Genomic DNA, 22,539 nt, shown 5'->3' with positions numbered 1-22,539 from the left:
ACCACGAGAGGAGCGTACATGCCGGATTTGCCAGACGGAGGTGGAGAGTGAGGAGCATTTTGTCATGAGATGCCCAGCATATACAGAGCTGAGAGAGAGATATGGCATTGGAGACTCATTACAGCAGCATATGATAGGCCGAGAGCAGAGGAGGTTTGGCCAGTTCTTGGTTGCGGCTTTAGAGGTTCGAGAGCAGTTGTTACAGCCACGCCAGAGTCAGGATAGCAGGACACAGACTACCATCACACAGTTTTTCCGACGAGCAGGGCCAGACCCCCCCACACTACCTACACAGAGTAGAGGGCTTACCCTTCTGCAGGCAAAGTCTCAGAGGGCACGTCGGAGACCGAGGCTCCCAGGATACAGGACACATGGGTGTCACCAAAGGGAGATCTCGAGGATACTAACCTTACACCATCAGTATCTAGAGCAGAGTCATGTACCAGCACCAGGGGATCCAGCATTCCAGAGATACCTGAGCAGGCCACCACCGATGTACCACATTCTCTACCCTACATATGTTGCTTGTTTTTAGATACCCTCCCTATCATCTCATGGTGGTATCACCTTGCAGCCCCTAGTTGAGCCTGATGATGCGTGAGCACACCTCGACACGAGGACCCACACTATACATTGTACACCACATGCACCACCCTACCACACCCTTTTGCATAGTATAGGCTCATTTCAGTTTGTACCCTTTTTTTTATTTTCCAATGCCTAGAGCATCAACACATGTATATGATATTGTCTCATAGGTCGAGTTCGGCCTTTCGAAGACGTTAATAAAGCTTTCTTTCTCTCTCTCTCTCTCTCTCTCTCTCTCTCTCTCTCTCTCTCTCTCTCTCTCTCTCTCTCTCTCTCTCTCTCTCTCTCTCTCTCTCTCTCTCTCTCTCTCGCCCCTTTGCAGCCTAACCGTCCATCCTTTCCCTGCCGCTCACCCTCTCCCCCTACCCACCCTGCCTACTCACCCCCTATCAAAACCTCTCCCCCCTCCCTATCTAACCCTCGACCCCCTCACCAGCCCTCGCCCCCCCTCCCTATCTACCCCTCGTCCCTACCCAACCCTCGCCCCCCTATCTAGCCCTCGTCCCTACCCAACCCTCACCCCCCCTATCTAGCCTTGTCCCTACCCACCCCTCGCCCCCTTCTATCTAGCCCTCGCTCCCCCCTACCCAACCCTCGCCACCCCCTATCTAGCCCTCGTCTACCCACCCCTCGCCCCCCCCCCATCCACCCCTCGCCACTCTATCTACCCCTTGCCACTACCCACCCGTTGCCCCCTATCTAGTCGACGCCCCCCTCACCAACACTCCCTCGCCCCCCCCCCTATCTACCTTTCGGCCCTACACTACGCGTAGCCCTACCCTATCCAGCCCTATCTACCCCTTGCCCAACCCTCGACCCTACCCCCCCCTATCTCTCCTCTCGCCCCTCGCTCCCTATAGCATGTCTATCAGCACCCCTCCCTCGGCCCCTAATCACCTTCATCTCTCCCCTCTCGCCCTATCCAATCATGACGCGATGATGGTGTGTTTGCCGTCTTGTCACTGCAGGCCTGTGTGCACTGTCGTATGACTGCCTCGAGACTACATCCTCGGCATGCTCTCAGATTTTCAAGCTACCACCTTTCAGCAGCACAGATCGGGGTTATGCTGTTTACAGAATTGCGATTGTGTTAAGAGGCACACGGTGATGTGCTGATGGATGTATGATCTTGTGGATGTTTTCTATGTATGCTTTTGTGGGCCTAACAGAATCTACTCTGCAGTGAGATCACTGCTATAAGCTTTTGGGGTTTTTGAAAAATATTACTACAGTGTTTACAGATAGTCGTGAATCAGTGCTATGGGAGGAGGCAAAAAATTGTTGCCGAGGAAAAGGCCTCAACCACACAAGCAAGCTAATTATGAAACTAAAGCAGAATCAGAACCTAGCAGCCATGGGGTCACGGATATGACGTCCAGTGCTCCATCTAACGAAAGATAGAAGGCATCAGCATCAGATGCAGATTCCAGCTCCGGCTCAGACAGTGGTAGCTCAAGTGCACAAGAGAAGGATCCAAAGGGAAAAAAGAAATTCATGAGTCACATGGTCAGTCATAAAGTTGCAAGGCCTGAAAAAACAAAACACAAAACAAAGTTTTCACTCAATTTTCACATGCAGCAGCCCAAGCCATCTCTTATAGATGTTCTCTCAAAGGACCAATTGGACAACTTGGGTGTCAAATCGCTAGCTGAAGCTGTCCTCCTTGATGACATACCGGTCGGAATGATTCATCCCAAGGTCAGAGGAGACACTTTGACAACGGCACGTCTAGGACATGCAATGGGGATGACCAACTTTCCCTCCTTGCAGCCGAGTACTAGGTCTTATTCACAGCTCTCCAAAGCCGACTATCCTTACCCCTCTTACGCTAATGTTGGTTACTGGGGATAACTCTATTTAATTATTTCTAGGACGGGAGGGAGTAGGTCTCGTTTTATATTTGTCTATTAATTCTCGGTTCGCACGACTTTAAGCCAATAAAGCAGCTATTAAAGCTATGCCTGTTAATTGAGTAGGTGATTTCGGATCAGCTCTTGGGATTATTGGTCGTTTTACTCTTTTTTAAGTAGTGGACTCTTCTACCACTACAATACAGGCATGCCAGGCGTTGTTCGAACCCGATCATCCGAATCTGCAGTATTACAAAGCTCTCTTAGCAGTATTCAGATATTATTTTTTAGTGAGAGATGCTCAAGCACCAAAGGAGAAATGCAAAGTACCTACCACATTCCCACAATGTGATGGTCTTCACTGCTTAATCAAGAACATACCTTGTGGGTTTCATCAGATCCTCTTTACATAATTGCAGAACGAGGCGAAAAGGTTTAGAGCACAAGTGCAGTCACCTCAATCTAGCTTCCAATGTTTTGTCGCGCCACTGTTGGCTTGGGTGATAAACATTTGCATCAATCCTCTTGAAATGGATGAGGATGCAGCATTGCCACCACGAGCAAAAAGAAAGTCTCTTGGCACAGATGATCAGAAGAAGAAACAAAAGAAAAGAGTCAAAGTGATCAAAGATAGGGCAGAGACACTACGACCTTTGCCATTTTCAGAGAGTCAGACTTGGGTGACACATCCTCCATGACGTCCTTCTGTCTCAGTCCCCGTCTCTACAGTGCCGGAAGCAGTCGGGAGCTCCGCTTTTCTTGGTACGCCCACTTCACTGCTACCACACCAATCTCAGCACCTGTGCTACCCTCGTCATTCTCTTCCATCTCCAGTTCACCCACTCAACCTGCTACCACTGTCACCCCGACAACCGCTACAGTGCCTCTTGCGCACCCTACCCCTACTGTCACCCCGACATCGACTACAGTGCCTCTTGGGCACTCTACACCTCCAGGTGCTACTACCGCTTCTTTCAGTGGAAGTGACTCTACCTCGTTGTTCAAAATCTCTGAAGAGAACCTGCAGGAATCAAGAAATGCTATTGCAATGATTGAACTTGGTGCCGAGAAATTAGCAGCTACTTACCAGAAGCACTCGGCCACGTGTGCGGCCATCGAAGGCTGCTTGCGAGTTGTAGAGAGTGCCATTGTTGATAGAGATGCTACCATTTTCGCCTTGCGTCAGGCTTTGCATGTAAAGTCCCAGATAATTGATGACCTTAAAGCTCAAATGCAAGGATTTCGGGACAAGCTAGTCCAAGGGGACATAGGGTTTCAGCAGCAGTCTCAGGCTACCATGGGATATGGGTGGGTTCGTCCCGCTAGATCAATACAGACGCCCATGGGATATAGAGAGTACAGTCATCGACAGTTTGGGGGAGGTGTTGACTACTACCCTCAGGGATTTCAGCAGCCTGGCACCTTTGGTTCCTTACCATATATGTCATCCTCACAGACGGTTCCTTGTGACGGCTTCGCAGGCGCACATCGACATGGGTGTGCGAGTCGGCGGTCTCAGTACACTTCAAGCCAGGTACTTACATCTGCTGAGCAGCAGGTGGCTGCTCCTTTCGCTGAGAATCGGTTTGTGGAGAGCACTCATAGAGTCCAAAGTTTACCCATCGATCTGATGGCTCCACTTGCAGAGTCTGATACTTCGGGTGCAGCAGTGGCCACAACTCTATCTCTTGGATGATAGATTCATGAGCTCACCATTGTACATATGCAGTACCTAGTGGTTTTCTTTCACAGTTTTTGAGTATTCCTCTCATCGAGACAGTGAGCGGTCTTGTGGCGGGCAACCTGTAGCAGGCTACTGTGTTTCACAGGACACACAATTAGTGCAGTTGGTCTGGTCTGGTTTACATTGGACGGTCTCTGGGCTAGACAGCGACACGTGGCAGGGATACGGACGGTGGTCCAGTGGACATCGTGGCCAGGTCATCACCACCACTCAGTTTGGGGATAGACTTAGATGGCTGACATTTATGAGCCGTTGGTGGCTCTTTATGGTTGTACATATTAGTAGCTGTTGGGTCATGAGTATTATTATTCTTCATATATGGTCGAGCGTTGTAGTCTAGGATAGCAAGTCTATACACACAGCACGTCTGCACCATCCCTGCACATCTGAGCCTCGACACCCCCATTGTATCCGTGAGTTCTGGGCTGGAGCTAAGTGTGCTACCACGCCAGAGTCTGTATCAGTTCTTTGAGATAGTCGAGTCCATATGTTCTGGTCTACTGTTGTGTCTCTGTGTTGATCAGTTGTTATCTATTGTTTCCTTTGTTTTTATTCTGTTTTTTGTGGGATGTCATGCACATTGCACTGAGAAGCACCCACTGTAGAGAGCACGACACACTATCCGCTCTACAAGAACTCACCGGTTCAAGTCTACAAATCCTTTTGAAAGGAAGACACACCAGAGAGGAGAGAGGAGCGTGCACCTCCTTAACACTCTCTTTGACTTCTTCTCCATCCAACCTTTGGATGGAGAAGCATAGCAAAATTTCATTCCATATCCCTAAGCTTAGGGGAAGTAGTTTCGAGACTGGTGTTGTCGCACAATCAAATAATAGTGGTGGCATTGCTTGATCGATTTGATCAAGTGCTGCAGAGACAAGGCTAACGAATCTGTTGTCTTGTTTGTATGGATGCAAGTAAGAATTCTATCTTTACTTAGGATCTTTTTGACTTCACTGCTGTCCGTCACTAAAGAACAGGGCCTCCTTCACTTTAGAATCATTTTTTCTTGACTATCTCATGTATAAAAACACTAGAATGATACTTCATTCTCACTTTGATGTACAAAAATGAACCCTGCCAAGAGCACTTAACTTTGCACACACCTATAGAGAGCTGACACACCTTTGATCCACAAGCATCTGAGAATCCAATCCTGCGTAAAGTGCCCTCCAAGAAATCCGAGTCAACTTTGTCGTAACCCTTCTCAAAATTGAAAAGGAGTATCACAAAATCCTCTCCACGAAGAGGCGTGAGGACGGATGCCTCCCAAAAGGTGAAAATGTTGTCAAGGATACTACGCTCCTTGACAAAACCTGTCTGAGTCCCATGTATAATGCTCTCAAGTAGCAACTGAATCCTCAAACTGAGAGCCTTGGCTAAGATTTTGTAGGTTGACTTGAGAATGGTGATGGGTCGCCACTGCCGAATCTCATCCAAGGAGCCTCCCTCCTTGGGAATAAGGTATCCTCACTCATGCTGGCAGGCATCTCTCTAGTGTGCTAAATGTACTGGTAGGCGCTACAAAGATCCGAACCAAGCATGTCCCAATACTCCAAGAAGAAGCTGGGAGGCAAACCATCCTCCCTTGGACAGCTACCTCAAGGAAGTGCCCTGAGGGCCTCATGGAGCTTCTCTTGCCGCAGCTCTAGTCTCTGAGGCATCTCCTCAGTAACAAGGCAAGGCATCTAAACGGGCTCTCTGCATGCACCATGACGCTCTGATTGTGGCTCAACTGACAGTAAATCATGGTAAAAGTCAGTAGCAATTGCACACATATCCTTAGGCTCTTAAGCAACTGACCCATCGGGTCTCCTCAACTAGCTAACACTGGTGTGCGCATGGCAAGGCCCCACGGTCTCAAAGAACTCCCCAGTAACTCTGTCGCCCACTTGGGTCCATTGAGTGCTTGTTGATGAAAGGCAAACTCATGACGCCGCTCCTCAATGCTAGTCAACTCCTGTCGAGCCTCCTGCATGTTCTCCTCCAACCAAGGACAGTGTGGGTGGTGCTCCTGCATCCGCTGTAAGGAAGCAATGCCCTGTCGGAGACGCTTCTCCTCCTCCTTGGCTGCAACCAATGGCTGCAACCAAGCTAGCTGCAGACTCGTGGAGGAAGAAGTGACTAAGCTCAGCAAGTCCTTAGGCCACTCTACCAGCAGGGGTGCCCTGCACGCCCAAACTCTCTGTCCAGAGTGCCACCACCCGCTCTCTGAGCTCTAGATCCAGCAAGATCCTCTCAGGGATGCGCAGTATCGTGCTTCCACTCCTCTATCTATCTATCACGGTAAGAATCACTCGCGCATGATCTGAAAATGTAGTTTCTGCCAGAATGCTGACAGATTTTCCCATGTTACAAATGTGATCACTGGTGTAGAAGCGATCTATCCGAGATAGATTCACTCCTCGTACTCTGCGGTTAGAGCGAGAGAAAGACAAGCTGTTTGAGGGCCGCACAAAGCCTGCATGCTGCCAAACATCTGAAATCCTCAGTGCCATACATAAAGGCTCCCATGCTGCCAACTTAGCCTTGTGCACAGTACCATGGGTACCTCCAATCCAATATGAAGTGTCCTCAAACATGTTGAAGTCTCCCTCGACACACCCCTGCTCTGCATGCGGCAAGGACTCTACAATATGTGACCAAAACTTAGCTCGTGCACTCGCCACATTGGGCGCATAAATGTTCACGAAGCCCATGAGGCAACCATGAGCTTGCATAGTAATCCATTGGGCCGTGCCTGACACAATAATACCTTTGCCCACAATGGCCTCTCACCATGAGTCCGCAATAGTCATACATACCCCTCCTTGGATACCTCCAGGCCCAAAAGCAGCTGACCAAAAAGTCTCATACCGACTATGCAAAATCTGACCCACAAGGCATCGCTGAAGCTCTTGATGCAAGCGGTCTCTCTAACACTGAAACTGGCTTCCACCTAATCCTTGCACATTCCATGAGACGATCCTCATGGGGTCAATGAGAAAAAATCGAGGCTGCAATAGAAGCCAATCTCGCTATCTTCGAGGTCGGCTTGGATGGGGAGTAATCCGCATCCAAGCGACCCTTAAATAGTCGTGACTGTAGAGTCTCTTTAACCCAAGCCCAAGAAGAGCGTGCCGTCTGTCCGGCTACATCCTCTGTCCAGGAGTCCTCATGTACATATACATAGCATGGTGTGCTCTGCGTGTCAACATAGAAGTGTACCACAATGTGCCTACATCTTGCCATGTCCGATGGTGACAGAGAGAACTTGGCCAACGGTCACAAAGTCTGTATCAAATCTGTCACTTTCAAGTCTCCCGTATGTTGAGAAAACTCAAGAGCCTGAAGTTGAAGCCAGCCCATCACTGAGTCCAGAGTCCACTTAGTCTAGTCCCTGCCACACAGTGGGAAGGAGAAACCAACCGCTATGTCTAGGGCTTCTACTCCTCTAACTGCTAAAAATAGTACATGGACTCTGAAGCAAGCCGCCTCAAGGTCTGGAGAGGAATCACTGATGCTTGAACGTGTACTTTAGGTATGCATACTGCCCTGGAAACGATAGAAGCTGCTGTGCGAGGTGTCTCCAAGACAGTCCCAATGTCAGAGCCTATCCTGGAAAGTAGAGGGAGGTACTCTCTCCTCAGACCGGGGAAGCAGGCTGAAATGGGTAGGTTTGACTCCTCGACAAGAGCATGAGTAGTCAGGTTAAAGCCATGGCGCCATGGGGTGGTAATGGGGTGGGGTGTGTTGGACGTGGTGGAGGCGGGGGGGTGGGGGCAGTGGACAAAGCGGGAGGAGGAGGGGCTGTCGGAGGCGAGGCTGAGCTGGAAGGAATATCCGTGGACTTGTCCTACAGTAGGGGGTCAAATTGGTTTCCTGTGGGAACTCATTGTTGTTGGCCTGGAGCAGGTCGACCGCCAGGGGTGGCAAATTGACATAGTGGTCCCTGATGACGTCGACCACGGACTCCACCTGGCACCAGCACCAGTTTCGGAGGGAGAACCTCCTGCTTGAGCTCCCTATGTCTCTGCCTGTTGGGCTCAGCCAGCCCTAGGAGGCTAGGTTTGGGTGTATGCCGCAGGTCGAGGCCTCCTCCATGGACAGACCTTCGGAAGATAGCCCATCTGTCGACAAATGAAGCACTGATTTGGCAGGCCCGAGTACTCCACACTCTTACGGAGCCAACCACCACTCATCCGAGGTAGTAAAACAACCTTTGGGAGGGTGTGGGTGTCTCGAACCAAAACGCGTACTGTAGGTTTGCCTTGCTGCCCTGGCAGCAATAGAAGCTGCCGTGCGAGGTGTCTCCAAGACAGTCACAATGTCGGAGCCTATCCTAGAAAGTAGAGGGAGGTACTCCCTCCTCAGGCCGGGGAAGCAAGAGCATCAATAGTCGGGTCAAAGCCATGGCACCACTGTCGAAAGGTGCTCTGACTGCTCGGATGGACAAAGGGCTCATCGCAATGACCTTGGATGCCATCTCGGATGTCTCAAACTCTATCTAATAGTAGCCGCACCAGAGAAAGTGAACATTGATGATCTTTCCTGCTAGAAGGTGGGCCTGGAGGAGATCACACACCTCCCCTCTGCTAGGTCGGGTGCTGACTATCTTGCAGATGATGGATGTTTCTTGGAGGCGTTCCACCTCTGCTGCGAGGCTCTCTTGCTCTGCTGGCGATATAGCAAATCGAATGGTGGGCTCTGCGGGGTCGGTTGAGGGGGCTTCGTTGGAGTCCCTCTGTGGTGAAGCACGAGTCTCCATTCGTGTCTACTGCTGAGGAAGAAGGCGAGCGACGGGGGTGATAGAGCAATAGCTAACAAGCTGAGAGCAGCCCAACAGAGGAGGAGGGGGGGGAGATAAGGCGGGCTGCGCAAGCTGAAACAGCACACTGCGCTGGCTGGGGAAGTGCGCTGCCGGCCTGGCGGGCAACGTGAGGGGGGGAGGGAGAGGGGATGGGAGAGCAATGGCGAGGCGGGAGGGTGCAGAGCTGCGGGCAGAAGGTGCACAGGGTAAGTGGGAGCAGCAGCGAGCTTCGTTGGGTCCATGTTTTTTATGGCTTTCAAAAGCTTTCCAAAAAACCACATCATACAAATCCATACCATATGATATAAATTGAAATACACTATTTTTTCAAGGATGAAACTGTCGTGTATCTTACCTTACGATGGTACAGTGACAACTATGTCCAAAAGACCGCTAGTGATTGATGAGCAAGTTTGATTTGATGGCGTTTAAAAAGGAGGAAAGCCTTTTAGTGGGCAAAACCGGCACAAGAGGAAATATGCTTGGAGCTTGAGAAGCTCGTTTCGTTGTCTAAACTGGCAGAAATAAAGACACGTGGTCTTGGAGCAAGCTCATTTAGCTGTTGATGTGGACAGGAGGTTGCTAGGATGCTCGATTGCATCACATCTTGGCTATTGTTGTGAGTAGGTTCAAACCTTCTTGTCCACTTGATCATGAGAAACTTTCAAGTCTCTTTATAGAGGCATCTACCAAGTACTCTATTTTACCATTTGTCTCATTACTGGAGAAGATACAAGATAACAAACATGATGGTAAATGGAAGCAACTATGCTCTATTCATGAGTGCATCTCTTCAATGCTTACTTTCTATTGATGCCTAAGAGCGAGAGGATAAAGGTCTTGCCTGTCATTTTCTGTAGTCTATGAGTGTACGGGTAAGATTATGAGAAGCTCATGTGGAGTCTAATGATGATTCTCTTCTTGCATTCGATCGGAATGAGTTCCAATCGAATGAATTCCAGAATGATTCATCTCCACATGAGTTCCAAGCTCTTGTGCAGTCTAATGAAGATTGTTTTCTTGCATTCGATTGGAATGAGTTGCAAGATGATTCATAGACCAACTTCTTTTGCCGCAGTAGATATCTATGATAAGCGCCTTGAACCAGAATATGCCAATCTAAAAATCATCCGCATGCCTCACATTTCTTCGAACATTTCTCTTTTAGCTAAGTACGGTGTCATTTGCTCTCAACTATTTAGATTTTCTCGTCTTTGTTCTAGTAAATCTACTTTTGTTGTTCAATCTTGCCATCTTATTTCTTTACTAGTTGAAAATGGATACTCATTCAAAAGAATCATGAAAAAAGTTCGTTCATTTTTGCATCGTAGTAAGTTTATTTTTAGTGTTTCTTCCCTTGGAATGTTCAAGATAATCAGTAGTAAATTCAATAGAAGTGGGGAGCTAAAAAGCCCACTTATTGTTTGACTTAATAACACCTTATGTTGTTGTTTTGATCTTTAGCGCTTCTAGTATTTTCACTATAGCTTGACAATTGCTAGCCTTTATCATGGCTGAGTATGCCCATCACCTCCGGAGGGTGATAGAAACTCAGCTCGTTGGTTTTGTAGAGTACGTTCAAAGCATGAATGACCTCTATATAAACCTTCACCTACTCTTGGGCACTGACGACGTGAGTAGGGATGTCATAGCTGTTGTCCAAGCTATGCATGATAAAGGTGATAATCTTATTCTTCCTGTTTGGACAAGCAGTGAAGTTGAGATCACATATTGTCAAGTTTGGTTCTTTGCTCTTCGTAGGTTTGTAGTAGTATTCATTTTTCGATTTCTTATTTAGCTTACCTGAGGACTTAAGAATGTGTTCCGTTATAGGTTGTTGTGTGAAGTTTGATTTCTAGGATTAAGTTTTTAAGATGTCTTATCCTTTTTTTGCTTAAAGTTGAGTACTTGTTTTAAGCCTAGTAAGTTGCGTCAACTTATTTTACACATGCCTTTTCTAAAAACATTTTTAAGTTAATAATGTTTTGTTTTATCTAGTTTTGTTTCGAAGCAATCAAAGTGATTTAGTTAGTTAGTTTGTTTGTTTTTGTTTTTCTTTTCTTTTCGTGTGTCTCTTGCTTTTATAGTTTTATGAGTGCTTTATTCCCTCTTATAATTCGTGAGTTCAGACTATTCTGAACTTATGAAGGTATATTCTTTTGCCGCAGTATTTAAATAGACCGGAGGATGATTTGAGTGCATTTTAAGAGAAACAATAAACTCATGACGTCCTTTGTAACAAAAGTGATGCAATTTGCAATTACCTTAGAAATATCCAGGAGAAACGATTGGGGGACTCGTATGGTTTGGAAATCCTACCAAGTTTGACGTGCAGACACAAAAACTGAAAAAGTTGACAGAGGCTATATGATTGGCTCAACTTTAGGAAGGATATGCCATGCACACCCAACTTGATCCAGAGGATGAAAAGAAACTTGATGCTTTGTATTTGAATGTGCTTGTGATCTGTCTGATAGGAAGATGTTCTTGCTTACTTTTTCTTGTTCAGTTATTCCAGGCATGCCAAGTTCAAACATAGAAACACCAGAAAATTCTAGTTTTTGGACCTGTAGGGTCTCTCATATGATGTATTATAGTGCTCTTGCGCTTGATCCATCTCAATTTTGGACAGAGATTGATTTTGTCCTCTTAAGGGCTTGACTCTGCAGCTTCGGTAGTCAGCAAGTAGTTGGGCAAATGACAATTTTGGTCATAAGTAAGCCTGTACTTAAAGAGTGGTAAATTTGCTGTGACTAGCCTGTCCTAATCTGGTATTCTCTGTTTAAATCTTAGTAGTCTTGGGAGATCAGGGTACTTCCAGGGATGGCCCTTGGTTTGGTAACCTAGATGGACTCTCATAAGCTGCTAACAACATCTAGGCAATGTTATACTAATCTCCTGCTGAAATGCTTCTGCTTTGGTGTAAAATGCTCAAAAGACGTTGTAATCACTAGCTTTTATTATGCAGATATTTACAGCAAATGTCCATTCAAATTATGTGGATTGCACGCGGTGGCTTGGAGATTTCATTCTATCGAAGGTTTAACTTTTTTTTTTCCATTGAATTGACTTAGATTGATGAGATATTAATGGAACACGTTTTGTATATTGGTGCCTTGTCACAATTTTTTCTATATGTTTATTTTTGACCCTAATCAATTGCCAGAATATCAATTGAACTTTATCAAATGAATGCTTTATGACATCTGTATTATGCATCCAAAAATCATTCTTAAGGCTATCCTTATCTCAAGGTAACTTACTTAGTAACACTTTTGGCAGCCTATTGATTATTCATTGAGTTTAGCCAAGAAGCGTTACAGTTTGGCCAAGCTCTGTATGCTGTCAATCACTTTTTTCTTCCAAAATTTGGTGTCTGGTGATAGTTACACTTTTTAATTATTGCCAGAGCGTGGACAATGAGATAGTTCTTTGGGAAGCTTTGATGAAGGAGCACGGTGGAAGCAATGATGTAAGTCTCAGATGATGCGACTGAAAAATTCATTTGATTGAACTTTTTAAGATCTTACAGAGAGTGTTGTGCCAACTCACTCTGGGTTGTTTTAGGGTGCTGTTGATCTGCTACAAAAGTATCCTGTGCCTGACTGTGACATCTGGTTCATCAAGTTCTCGTGTGATTTCCACTTCAATTCCCTGGCGATTGGTATGCAGTTTGATCTTTCTTTTTGTTTTCATTCATATGAATACACTTGACTTACAATTGTTTGAATTTGTTTCATGTTTATTTACATCTGGTACTCTATATGTCTATTTTATAATATTGGCTCTGTTTTTGAGAGAGACGTGTGTGGATTCAAAAGTGTCAAAGCAAAAGATTCAATAAGCAAAGGTGGAATTGCTAAATGTGAGGCACTGGAAAGGCCCCCACTGCTGTATCGCCTGAGGAAATGATCCCTCTGATTTTGCTTTGTAGAGTGTCACTACATACTCTCCCTCTTTTCTCTGCCCATGGATGTTAATTCAGAAAATTGCCAGATTATCTCACTAGTTGTGGGATCCCTGTTTTAAAGCTTGTCTGCATGGAGCACATAAAATGTGCCAAGTGTAACTGGTAGTGATTTACCAATTGTGGCCACATAAGGTGTTTGGGGGGGGGGGGGGGGGGGGGGGGGGGTGTTCTCAATGGGGATGCAACTCTTGAGTTCTATCAAGTTGGCCTTCATTTTTTGTCTTTTTGATAATACTCCCTCTTGAGAAGTGGCAACTATTTCTCAAGCTCAAGCTTTTACTCTTCTCAGTGGTTTGTCATAGAGGGCAGTGGCTGATGGCATTCTTAGACGACGTGTTAGTCTGCATGCAATACCTATAATTCTAGCAAATGCTTACGGTATATATCAAGGTTGACAATTAGATATACTGTAACGTATTGTACTTTCTGTTCTGGTGCCATCTCCTGTACCAACTTAGCCTGGTTGGAATGGATATACATTTCCAATCTTGGCCCAAAGTAAGTGGCATTTTGGCCTCCAAGCCTAACTTGATTCAAAGTGAAAGCGTCCTCTTTATCTTCTTTGCATTCGCAAACTGTACTGAATTTGTGCAAGGCTTGTCATGCACATTGCAGATTAAATCAAGCGGCGCTTTTCTGCAATTACAGGAAATAGGGAGGGCAAAGTTTACGTGTGGGAGCTGCAGACGAGTCCACCTACATTGTTGGCAAAGTAGGTGCTCTTGGATCCAATGCATAAGCTGTTTGTCAGTATGATTGCTACAAAAGCGTTGTTTCTTTGCAGGTTATCGTTTGCCCAATGCAAATCCCCAGTTAGGCAAACTGCCATGTCTTTTGATGGGAGGTGAATGCATGCTTCTTATAGATAATTCAGGAAGCATGAAGGGAGATGCCAAAGGTGGTTGATTGTTTCCTTTTTGTGCAGCACCATTTTGTGTTCATGTGAGGATGGCAGTGTCTGGAGATGGGATGCTGTGTCCGTTTAACCAAACAAATAACAAAGCAATGCCTCTGCTGACTAGTGCAAAGTCCACAATACAGTGACTTACCAATTGTCAGAATTGAAATGGCATGGTATTACAAAAGGTTAGCCATACATTTTCTTTTTCCCCGAGATGTATCCACGGCGAACTTCAATTTTCAGAGGACTTTCCAAGCAAGTTACAACTTGGGAGTGTGCATATGTAAAAAGCACGCTTGTCAATTTTCTTAACACCCTACTTCCATGTCTCACGATTAAGCTACCTTTTACAACAAAAAAAAAAATCCCAAGTTTTGTTTCATGATTTCAAAAATTGGGACCCATTCCACTCTTGAGATAAATAGAATTAATTTTGAAGGCAAAGTCTTATAGAAAAGTCACTTAATCAACACATAGTTGTGTAATTGGACACTAAAGCTATCTGAAACACTATAGTATCGTGTTTTTTTAGCAACTTGTCAATATTATTTGGTGAAGCTAGAAACAAGATGTATTAGTCATGTTTATGTCTTAGATTAATTATGAGGTGAAGAACATAGCCAGTTTTTAATTTTGCCAAAAATAATATCATATTAGATTATGGTGATAAGTTTTAAGATGGAAAAAGCTTGCACGTTTAGGGCAATTTTAACAAAATTTTCGTAAATTGAATATGACTTTATAGATTTCAAGCTATATATATATAGAAAAAAAAACTTACTATAACAAGAACGCAAGCTTCAACTAGAGTGCTCTATTTTTGCATAGTGAGGACACAATGTTACAAATAAGTACTATTTTTTCAAGATGGGGTATCGCCTCGCGTATGCAAAAATAGAACATTTCGATAGCTTTCCATGTACTCTTTTCGCATAGGGATGACACAATATCACAAATAAGAAGTATATTTCGTTTAAGAATGTACTGTCACCCATATGCAAAAAAAGAGTACACAGACGGTTGTCTGAGTGTTCTATTTTTGCATAGTGAGGACACAATGTTACAAATGAGAAGTATGTTTCTCTAAAGAATGTATTGTCGTTCGTATGCAAAAATAGAGCACCCGGCCATCCGAGTGTTCTATTTTTGGAGAGCGAGGACACAATGTTATAGATAAGTACTTTTTTTTATAGATGTGGTGTTGTCCGTATACGAAATTAGAACACCTTGATAGCCTTTCGTGTGCTCTATTTTTGCATAGGGATGACATATCACTTTGGTTGTCTAAGGGTGAGTATGACCAATAATTTTGTCAACAGTGTGACATTTTAAAGTTTTCTTTTTTGTTTCTTGTGCAAAAAAGGCTACTAGAAAGAGTTTGGAGGGTCTTGATATTCAAGAGGTTGAGGAGACATGTGATGACAGGTTAATGAAGCTACTATACCAAGTCAAGCAATTGTCTAAGTTTGTGTATGTGAAAGAAATCTTTAATGTTCTTTTTTATCCGGAGAGTTTTCTGGAAGTGTTCAGCAATGTAACTCGCCATTAGTAGTGAATGACTGACAAATATTTGACTATTTACTAGATGGTACAACATAGCTAACGGGTGGCTATGAAACAAATTGCATTTGATAGCTATTATGTGGTAAGAGTTATCTATAAAACACAAATAGCTGCTAGTAAGAATTTGATAGCTATTAATTTATCATTTCCAGTGAATAACTATGAAACACATATTTTTCAAGTTCCTTAAGTCTTAATCATGAGTTTAAGTAATTAATGAAGTATTAGCAACTAGAATCCTTACAGCAATATCAAAGCAAATTTTTTTCTGGAGACTCGAAGGTTGTGAGCCTCTCACCCTCGTCGCTACCCTCTCCCTCCCTTCCCGGACAGTGTTGCCAAGAAACGCGTTTCTTCACTCTTGAAACGTACGAAACGTTTCAAAAACGTTTTTGTATGAGTTTTGACGTTTTAAAGGTAAAGTTAAGGTTCATGTTACATGTAAACTTTGAAGCTTCTTGTTCTTTGTTTCGGTCATGAAATTCTCAATGTCATGAATGTAGCTTCTGTCTTGCTTCTAATGATCAAAGTTAGTCCTATTCTTTCTCTTTTTCATGTTTAATTGTAAAGTAACGCTAAAAACATAGATTCAACTTATACCACTTAAACTCACGTATATTTCTTTAGTTTGCACGAAACTTTTGTTTTGGCGTTTCTTTTTCGGACGAAACCGTTTCGAAACTTATGAAACTCGTTTCAAACGAAATGTTTCGAAACTCCGTGGCAACTTTGTTCCCGGAGTTGCATGGAAGCAGAAAAAAGGTGGTATACACACAACTATAAGCATGAGGTAACTTAAACTTATTTTGTTCCAATTATATACACATAAATGTTGTTGCTACTACTGACTAGCTCTGGTTTACTTGAATTCTTGGCTCGACTTGAATCCAAGTTCCCAAGGGTAATTCCTTATTATAGGTCAAATTCTAAGGCTTTGGTGAGACTTACGACTCAAATTTCATCAGCTTTTACCAATATAAGGTCAAAACTTACCCCCAGCTAGCACTTAGCTTGCGAACAATGTCCTAACAATTGAATTTTACGTAAATACAGCTTCAAAATGAGCTTCGCGTGAACGCTTCCTAACCGATCGTCTTTTGGTTTTTAAGTTTTGTTTTCACTCGTTTTCGATAATTTTGAATTTCTTCGTCTTTGCTCAATTCGACGGTTTTCTTACTTTTTCTTTCTTTTTTCTAGCTTTTCTCTGTCTTTAGCTTGCGGTGTGACTTTCTCTACGGCTTTTTCTTTTCTTTTTTGCCACCTCCTCTTATATTTTTATTACTTTATGATATTTCTTACTTTTTAAATTTTTTGGATATTTTTGTAAATTTTTATTATTTTTTGGGAAAAAAATATTTTAAAGGATTTTTCTATGAATTTTATAGTTTTTTTAGAATATTTGGCTTTTTATATTTTCTGATTGTTAAAATTCTTTCCTATTTTTTGTAAATTTTAAACGTTTTATTTTTATGTTTTGTGTCATTTTTTTCTTTTTCCTCTTTATTTTTTTGAGTTTTTGGTGTTTTCTATTTTTTCTACCTATTTTTACTTTTTTACATTTTTTTTTAAAAAATCTTTCCTTCTTTTTTTCATTTTGATTTGATTTTTTTGCTTGCTTTTTTTTTATTATTATTTTTAATTGAATAAAAACAAAGCAAAACTAACTAACTAAATAAACAAATAATAACCTAAACTAACTAAATAAATAATAACTTAAACTAACTAAATAATAACTTAAATTAACTAATTAACCTTTGTGGCAATGGCGAGCTGGCCTGTAGTGGCGATGACGACGACCAGCAGTCGGTGATGGCGCGCAGAAAGAGGGAGGTTGGGTGAATGTGGCGGGGCTTGCACACGGTGGGCGCGCAAAGGCAGGAGTAGAGGGAGAGGAAGACGACAGGCTGACAGCATGTGCGTGTGCATAGGACCCGGAGCACAAAGAGAGAGAGAGTCCATGGGTATTGTCTGCGTGCATAGGTGTACCAAGAGAGAGAGGGAAGGAGAGAGTAGTGAGGCTATGGCATGTGTGTGTGTGTGTGTGTGTGGGCCTTGTAGCAAAGAGAGAGAGAGAGAGAGAGAGAGAGAGAGAGAGAGAGAGTTGGCGCTTTGTAAGGCTTGGACTCTGGAGCGTGATGGCGTGACGAGAGAGAGAGAGAGAGAGAGAGAGAGAGAGGGTCCATGGGTATTGTCTGTGTGCTTTGCATAGGTGTACCAAGAGAGAGAGGGAAGGAGAGAGTAGTGACAAGCTATGGCGTGTGTGTGTGTGTGTGTGTGTGTGGGTCTTGTAGTAGTAGTAGAGAGAGAGAGAGAGAGAGAGAGAGAGAGAGAGAGAGAGAGAGAGTTAGCGCTTTGTAAGGCTTGGACTTTGGAGCGTGATGGCGCGACGAATGAGAGAGAGAGAGAGAGAGAGGGTCCACGGGTATTGTCTGCATGCTTTGCATAGGTGTACCGAGAGAGAGAGAGAGGGAAGGAGAGAGTAGAGATAGGCTATGGCGTGTGTGTGTGTGTGTGTGTGTGTGCGCCCCTTGTAGCAAAGAGAGAGAGAGAGAGAGAGAGAGTTGGCGCTTTGTAAGGGTTTGGTCTCTAGAGCATGATGGCGCGACGAGAGAGAGAGAGAGAGAGAGAGAGAGAGAGAGAGAGAGAGAGAGAGAGAGAGCTATTCATCGCACTTTTGGATGGGGGAGGAGGGTTTTTTTTTTTTACTTAATTAGACCTTAATAAGCGCAAGAGTGAATTCTCACCAAAATCAAACCGTCAAAGTTGATTTTTTCGCCGGAGTTGAAACTTTATCATCAAATTCACCACGAGCACTGACACGTTGCCGAAGCGCACACTTGTAAACATTTGTCGGCACGTTTAAGCAAAAATTTTCAAATTTTATTTATTTTCAAAAATGTCAAAATTAGTTGAAAACGTTTAAAATCTCGAGGAAATTCAAAAAATTACCAAAAAAATAATTGAAAATCACATTCAAACACTTTTGACACGCATAAGCACACCAAAAATAGCAATTTGTACCGAAAATGCTAATTATGACAAAATCACCGAACTGTCAAAAAAAAGTAAAAATTAAGCCGAAAAATGTCATAATTTTTTTTTTCAAATTTTGCACACATAGGGGAATAGTGCAGCCAAATCATCAATTAGCACATCGATTCAATTGCCAATTAACTTCAACAATAAAACCCAAAACTAAGCAATTAAACCGGCAATTTTAGCTCAAAATTTGACGCCTTTTGAGTGTGTAAAACCTTGTTTTGAGCTCAAAAACTCAATGGTCAACTATTACACACATCAATTTTGCAATCAAACATCAGATTAATCATGCACATTTAGTACTTTTTAGGCGCACACACACTAATAATTGGCAGTTTTTAGGTGTGCACACACGTGTTAAATGTTGTTGAAATTGTAAATTGAACACAGAAACCTCTAATTGGGCATAACCACAACACAAATCAATCATCACAATTGAAAAATCATTATGCACACATTGATTTTCAGGTGCACACACAAGGGCAAAATAGTGCACACACACCTAAAATTAGGCATACGCACACTCAATTAGAATGCACAAACACTTGATTTTGATGCACCTACTTGTAATTTACCATTCTAACATGCAATTAGGCAAATTCACAATGCTAATTAGCACATGAAACCATCAATTTGCACATTTGATTCTATGAAAATTTTGGTATTATGACGGCATGCAAATCAAAAGTTCCAAATCACAAATTGATAACGGCTAAGCATACTGCACAAGATTTGAGTTCAATGGCATCATCCAACCACCGATTACACAATGTGTATGCCGCTTATGTTGATGCTCCAAAGCCCTAATCTTGCATTCCATGGTCCAATAGCAATAGAGTGCAACCCCTTGGTCAATAATTGTAAAGCATTAAGTCAATTTGAGAGGATATTCTCTAATGAAACTTTGCACTTTGAGGATTATCATTGTGTCTATACTCTTTCTCTCTATGCTTTTGTTCTTAGCATAACCTAACCCTAATCTCCATCTCTCTAACCATAACCCTAACACCATGGTTAAGCTAAAGCGTCCTCCACCACAGCCTAAAGCTAACCATTGGCAATTAGGGAGTGTGCTTCCGCATCAACTAACCCATCAAAACTGACATACCCCAATTTTGGAGCAATTCCTTCTCATTGTAGGTGCACTTGCCTATAGCCTGATACAAGATTGCTCCATGTTGTTGTTCTTTTGCTATGGTCTGTGTAATTTCTTGTAATTGTTGTTGTTGCTCCTCTAAGATAGCCTGCATTGCTTTTGAAGATTCACCACCTCTCTTCACCATGTTTAAGCTCTGTGAAATGCACTTCGTGGAGAAGGAAATTTCATTAGAAGAGCTTGGTGATGGAAACCAAGCATGGATAGGGGTGCTCATATGCGTGTCTATTGTAGGTGAAGGTGCTTGTGCATAGGTCTTTGTGTGCGTAGGAGGAGACGAAATAGCTTTAGGATCGCACACATGTTGCATGGTTACTCTAATTTGGGCCATAAATGCCCCACTCAGCACCTTAGAGAAAGAACAACCATTATTGATGTGTCCCACATGCATTCACCAGTCCTTGTAATCATTATCGGCTTGATTCTCAAAAGGATATGGTTTTTAATGCTTTTCCAATTACCATTAACCATTTCAAATCTGGTCCCTTCATATATTGTTGTCTTCATCGAATGGTTTTTCTCATTCCCATGTTTGATGACTTCCAGATGCCTGTTATCTCTTAGATCCTATTAGGAATATATATAACATCAACCTCTGAGTCAAATGTATTTGATAACACACTTGGTTGTGTTGAAGGTTCTTCTAGTGTTGAATAGTAAAGTTTGATTTTGACTCCTTTATATACATTGGGTAACATGAGTCCAGATAAATCCTTAAGTCTAATTGTCCCATTTGAGAAGACCCAATCAACCTCGTAAGGTCCTTGTTGGGGTAAAGGCGCTCCGCCTTTTGCCCACCCGGATGTCCAGTGTCCGTCGATCGTCCGTCCACGTGTGTACATACCCTTATTCTTCAATACATATGAGAATGTATGAGAATAAGGAGCTCCTCATCTTTAGTCTTGTGAGGCTGCTCCACCCAGATCGTCTTCTGCTATCGTGCACGCACATACGCATCCACGGACACGTGCACTCATCAATTGGTATCAGAGCTACAGCTAGGCGGCGGCGGCGATCTCTTGGTGGCGATGGAGTTCGGTGCTTGACGGCGTCGAATCGGAAGCGGTTCGACACGGATTCGGAAATTAGATCTCAAAGATCAAGGTAACAGGTTACACTCTACCAGGCAAAAGGGGGGAGAGAGATCAAGTTTTCTGTGAGCTAGGGACACTAAGAAGCAGGTCTCTTAGGTTTGACAGCTTGACAACTATTCAGTATTTTGGGTATAACTTGAGTTAGGAAGCTCCAATTTCAAAACCTTTTTGTACCAAACATAGATCTCTTCAAGATCTACAACTTTGTAGAAGAAATCATTTTCTGATTCGGAGTGCAAGTAGATCAAAAATCCAAAACACAAAGACTGTGTTTTTCAAGACAATTTGGTGTACAACTGTTTGGAGAGTGAAAGGAGATTCAGAAAAAGCGAACTGTGTGAGAACACACTAGCTACGTGGGGGCGAGTAAGCCCGGCGTTATCTGGCATCGGTCCGAGTTCGACCTTCTAGCATCGTCTACGGTCTCGAGCATTGACGGCTTGGCTTGGCGCATCGATTTCGACACCGATTTGCGGCTATTTGACTAGCACTCTTTCACTCGGCGACGGAAGCCAACATCGAGCGTTTTCTCGACTTCGAGCACGGGCAGCCATAGCATTGGCATTCCGCCCGGCGGTGGAAGACGGCTCCGACGATCATCTCCATTTTGGCTTTGATGGCACATACCGACAGATACGGCTGTGATGAGCCATTGCAGAGCGGATTTCTCCCTTGAGCGCACACAGCTCTTAGACAGCGTTTTCGATCGACATGTTTACCGATCGTTGAGGTAGTAGTTGCCAGTTCTTCAACGGTTTTTCTTACAAGTTGCGAGCAGCTTGTGTGGAGCACTAGAGAGTAGTATTTTGCCCAATTTGGTGTAGTTTCATGCTATGCAATCATATGTGGATACAGCTTGAGATGAGATAGCTCGTACATAGCAGATTTACAGGTTTACACGTGTTTTTGGACAGGTACACGTCCACAGAGCCACTCGGTCAGGAGAGAGCCAGTTTGCCAGGATTTTGGCAACGTATGTAGACCATTTGTGGATCTGTTAATTGAAACACTGTGTGTCTAGTTTTCATGCGATTTGGTGAGATTTTTTGAGTTTTTAGTCAGTTTTTAGGAGAAACTCTGTCGGATTTTTCCCAGATTCTCGCCATGTTTTGCAAATATTCACAGTTTTCTCTCTGATGGTGTAGTGGTCGAGTTAACTCCCACTCTGGCAGTTATCTGCAGTTTTTTGGCTTGCGGTTTGCGTTGAGTTTTGACTCATTTTGAAAAGGAAATTTTGTTCGTTTTTCCCTGTCTTCTCGCCATAAAAGTTCACAATGTTATGCCATCTTCTACAGTGGTCGATATATTCCCACTTTGACAGTGATTGGGTGCTTACTCTCACTTTGACAGGTTTTGTTAGTTTGGACACGGTTTGGTGTTCTTGTACCCACTCTCGCAGGAGTGAGGATTATGATTGTGTATGCTTGTGTAGCTACAGATAGACAGTTCACAGGTTTTTGCAGATATTTTGCAGGCAGTTTCTCTCGTGGGATGCGTTTTGACCTAGCTTGTTCTCTACTTGTGTATATGGTTATGCGCTTTACGCTCAATTGAGCAGTTTATATCAATTTATGTTTGCAGAGTTTGGAGATTGTGGAGTTGCTTTTAGGCATATGTTAGTGTAAGATTTGATGCGATTGATCATGCTTTTGAGCATTGTGTAGTGGTCGAGTTACCTCCCACTTTGTTGCCAGTTTGGCATGGTTTATAGTTGAGATTGTACTTGAGGTTTTGCTCAGTTTACAGGGGAGATTCTGTCAGATTTTCCCAGATTTCTCCCCATACTTTGGTTCTTAGCCATACATTTATAGTATGCTCGTAGTGGTTACAGGTTTCCTTTGATTT

General features: G+C 43.5%; 1 protein-coding gene across 4 annotated transcripts in view; it reads left to right on the top strand.

Moving 5' to 3' along the window:
• The window catches only part of FIE (Transducin/WD40 repeat-like superfamily protein), a 175,093-nt gene extending 160,871 nt beyond the window's left edge, over positions 1-14,222 (top strand). For 3 of the 4 annotated variants that reach the window (XM_086494381.1, XM_086494383.1, XM_086494382.1), the window contains 6 exons: positions 11,940-12,011; positions 12,381-12,443; positions 12,539-12,635; positions 13,590-13,653; positions 13,726-13,785; positions 13,867-14,222. In XM_086494381.1, the coding sequence (XP_086350507.1) occupies positions 11,940-12,011; positions 12,381-12,443; positions 12,539-12,635; positions 13,590-13,653; positions 13,726-13,785; positions 13,867-13,927 (417 nt within the window). In that variant the 3' untranslated portion in view covers positions 13,928-14,222. Of the gene's footprint in view, positions 1-11,939; positions 12,012-12,380; positions 12,444-12,538; positions 12,636-13,556; positions 13,654-13,725; positions 13,786-13,866 lie in introns of those variants that run through there. The other variant, XR_015185730.1, reaches the window with a different exon arrangement.
• The last annotated feature ends 8,317 nt before the right edge of the window (positions 14,223-22,539 follow it).

This window comes from Adiantum capillus-veneris, chromosome 21, assembly GCF_014529385.1.
Source record: "Adiantum capillus-veneris isolate H3 chromosome 21, ASM1452938v2, whole genome shotgun sequence".
Classification (NCBI taxonomy): domain Eukaryota; kingdom Viridiplantae; phylum Streptophyta; class Polypodiopsida; order Polypodiales; family Pteridaceae; genus Adiantum; species Adiantum capillus-veneris.
Note: the sequence above shows the minus strand (reverse complement) of the source record. Positions and strands in the feature narration are given on the sequence as shown.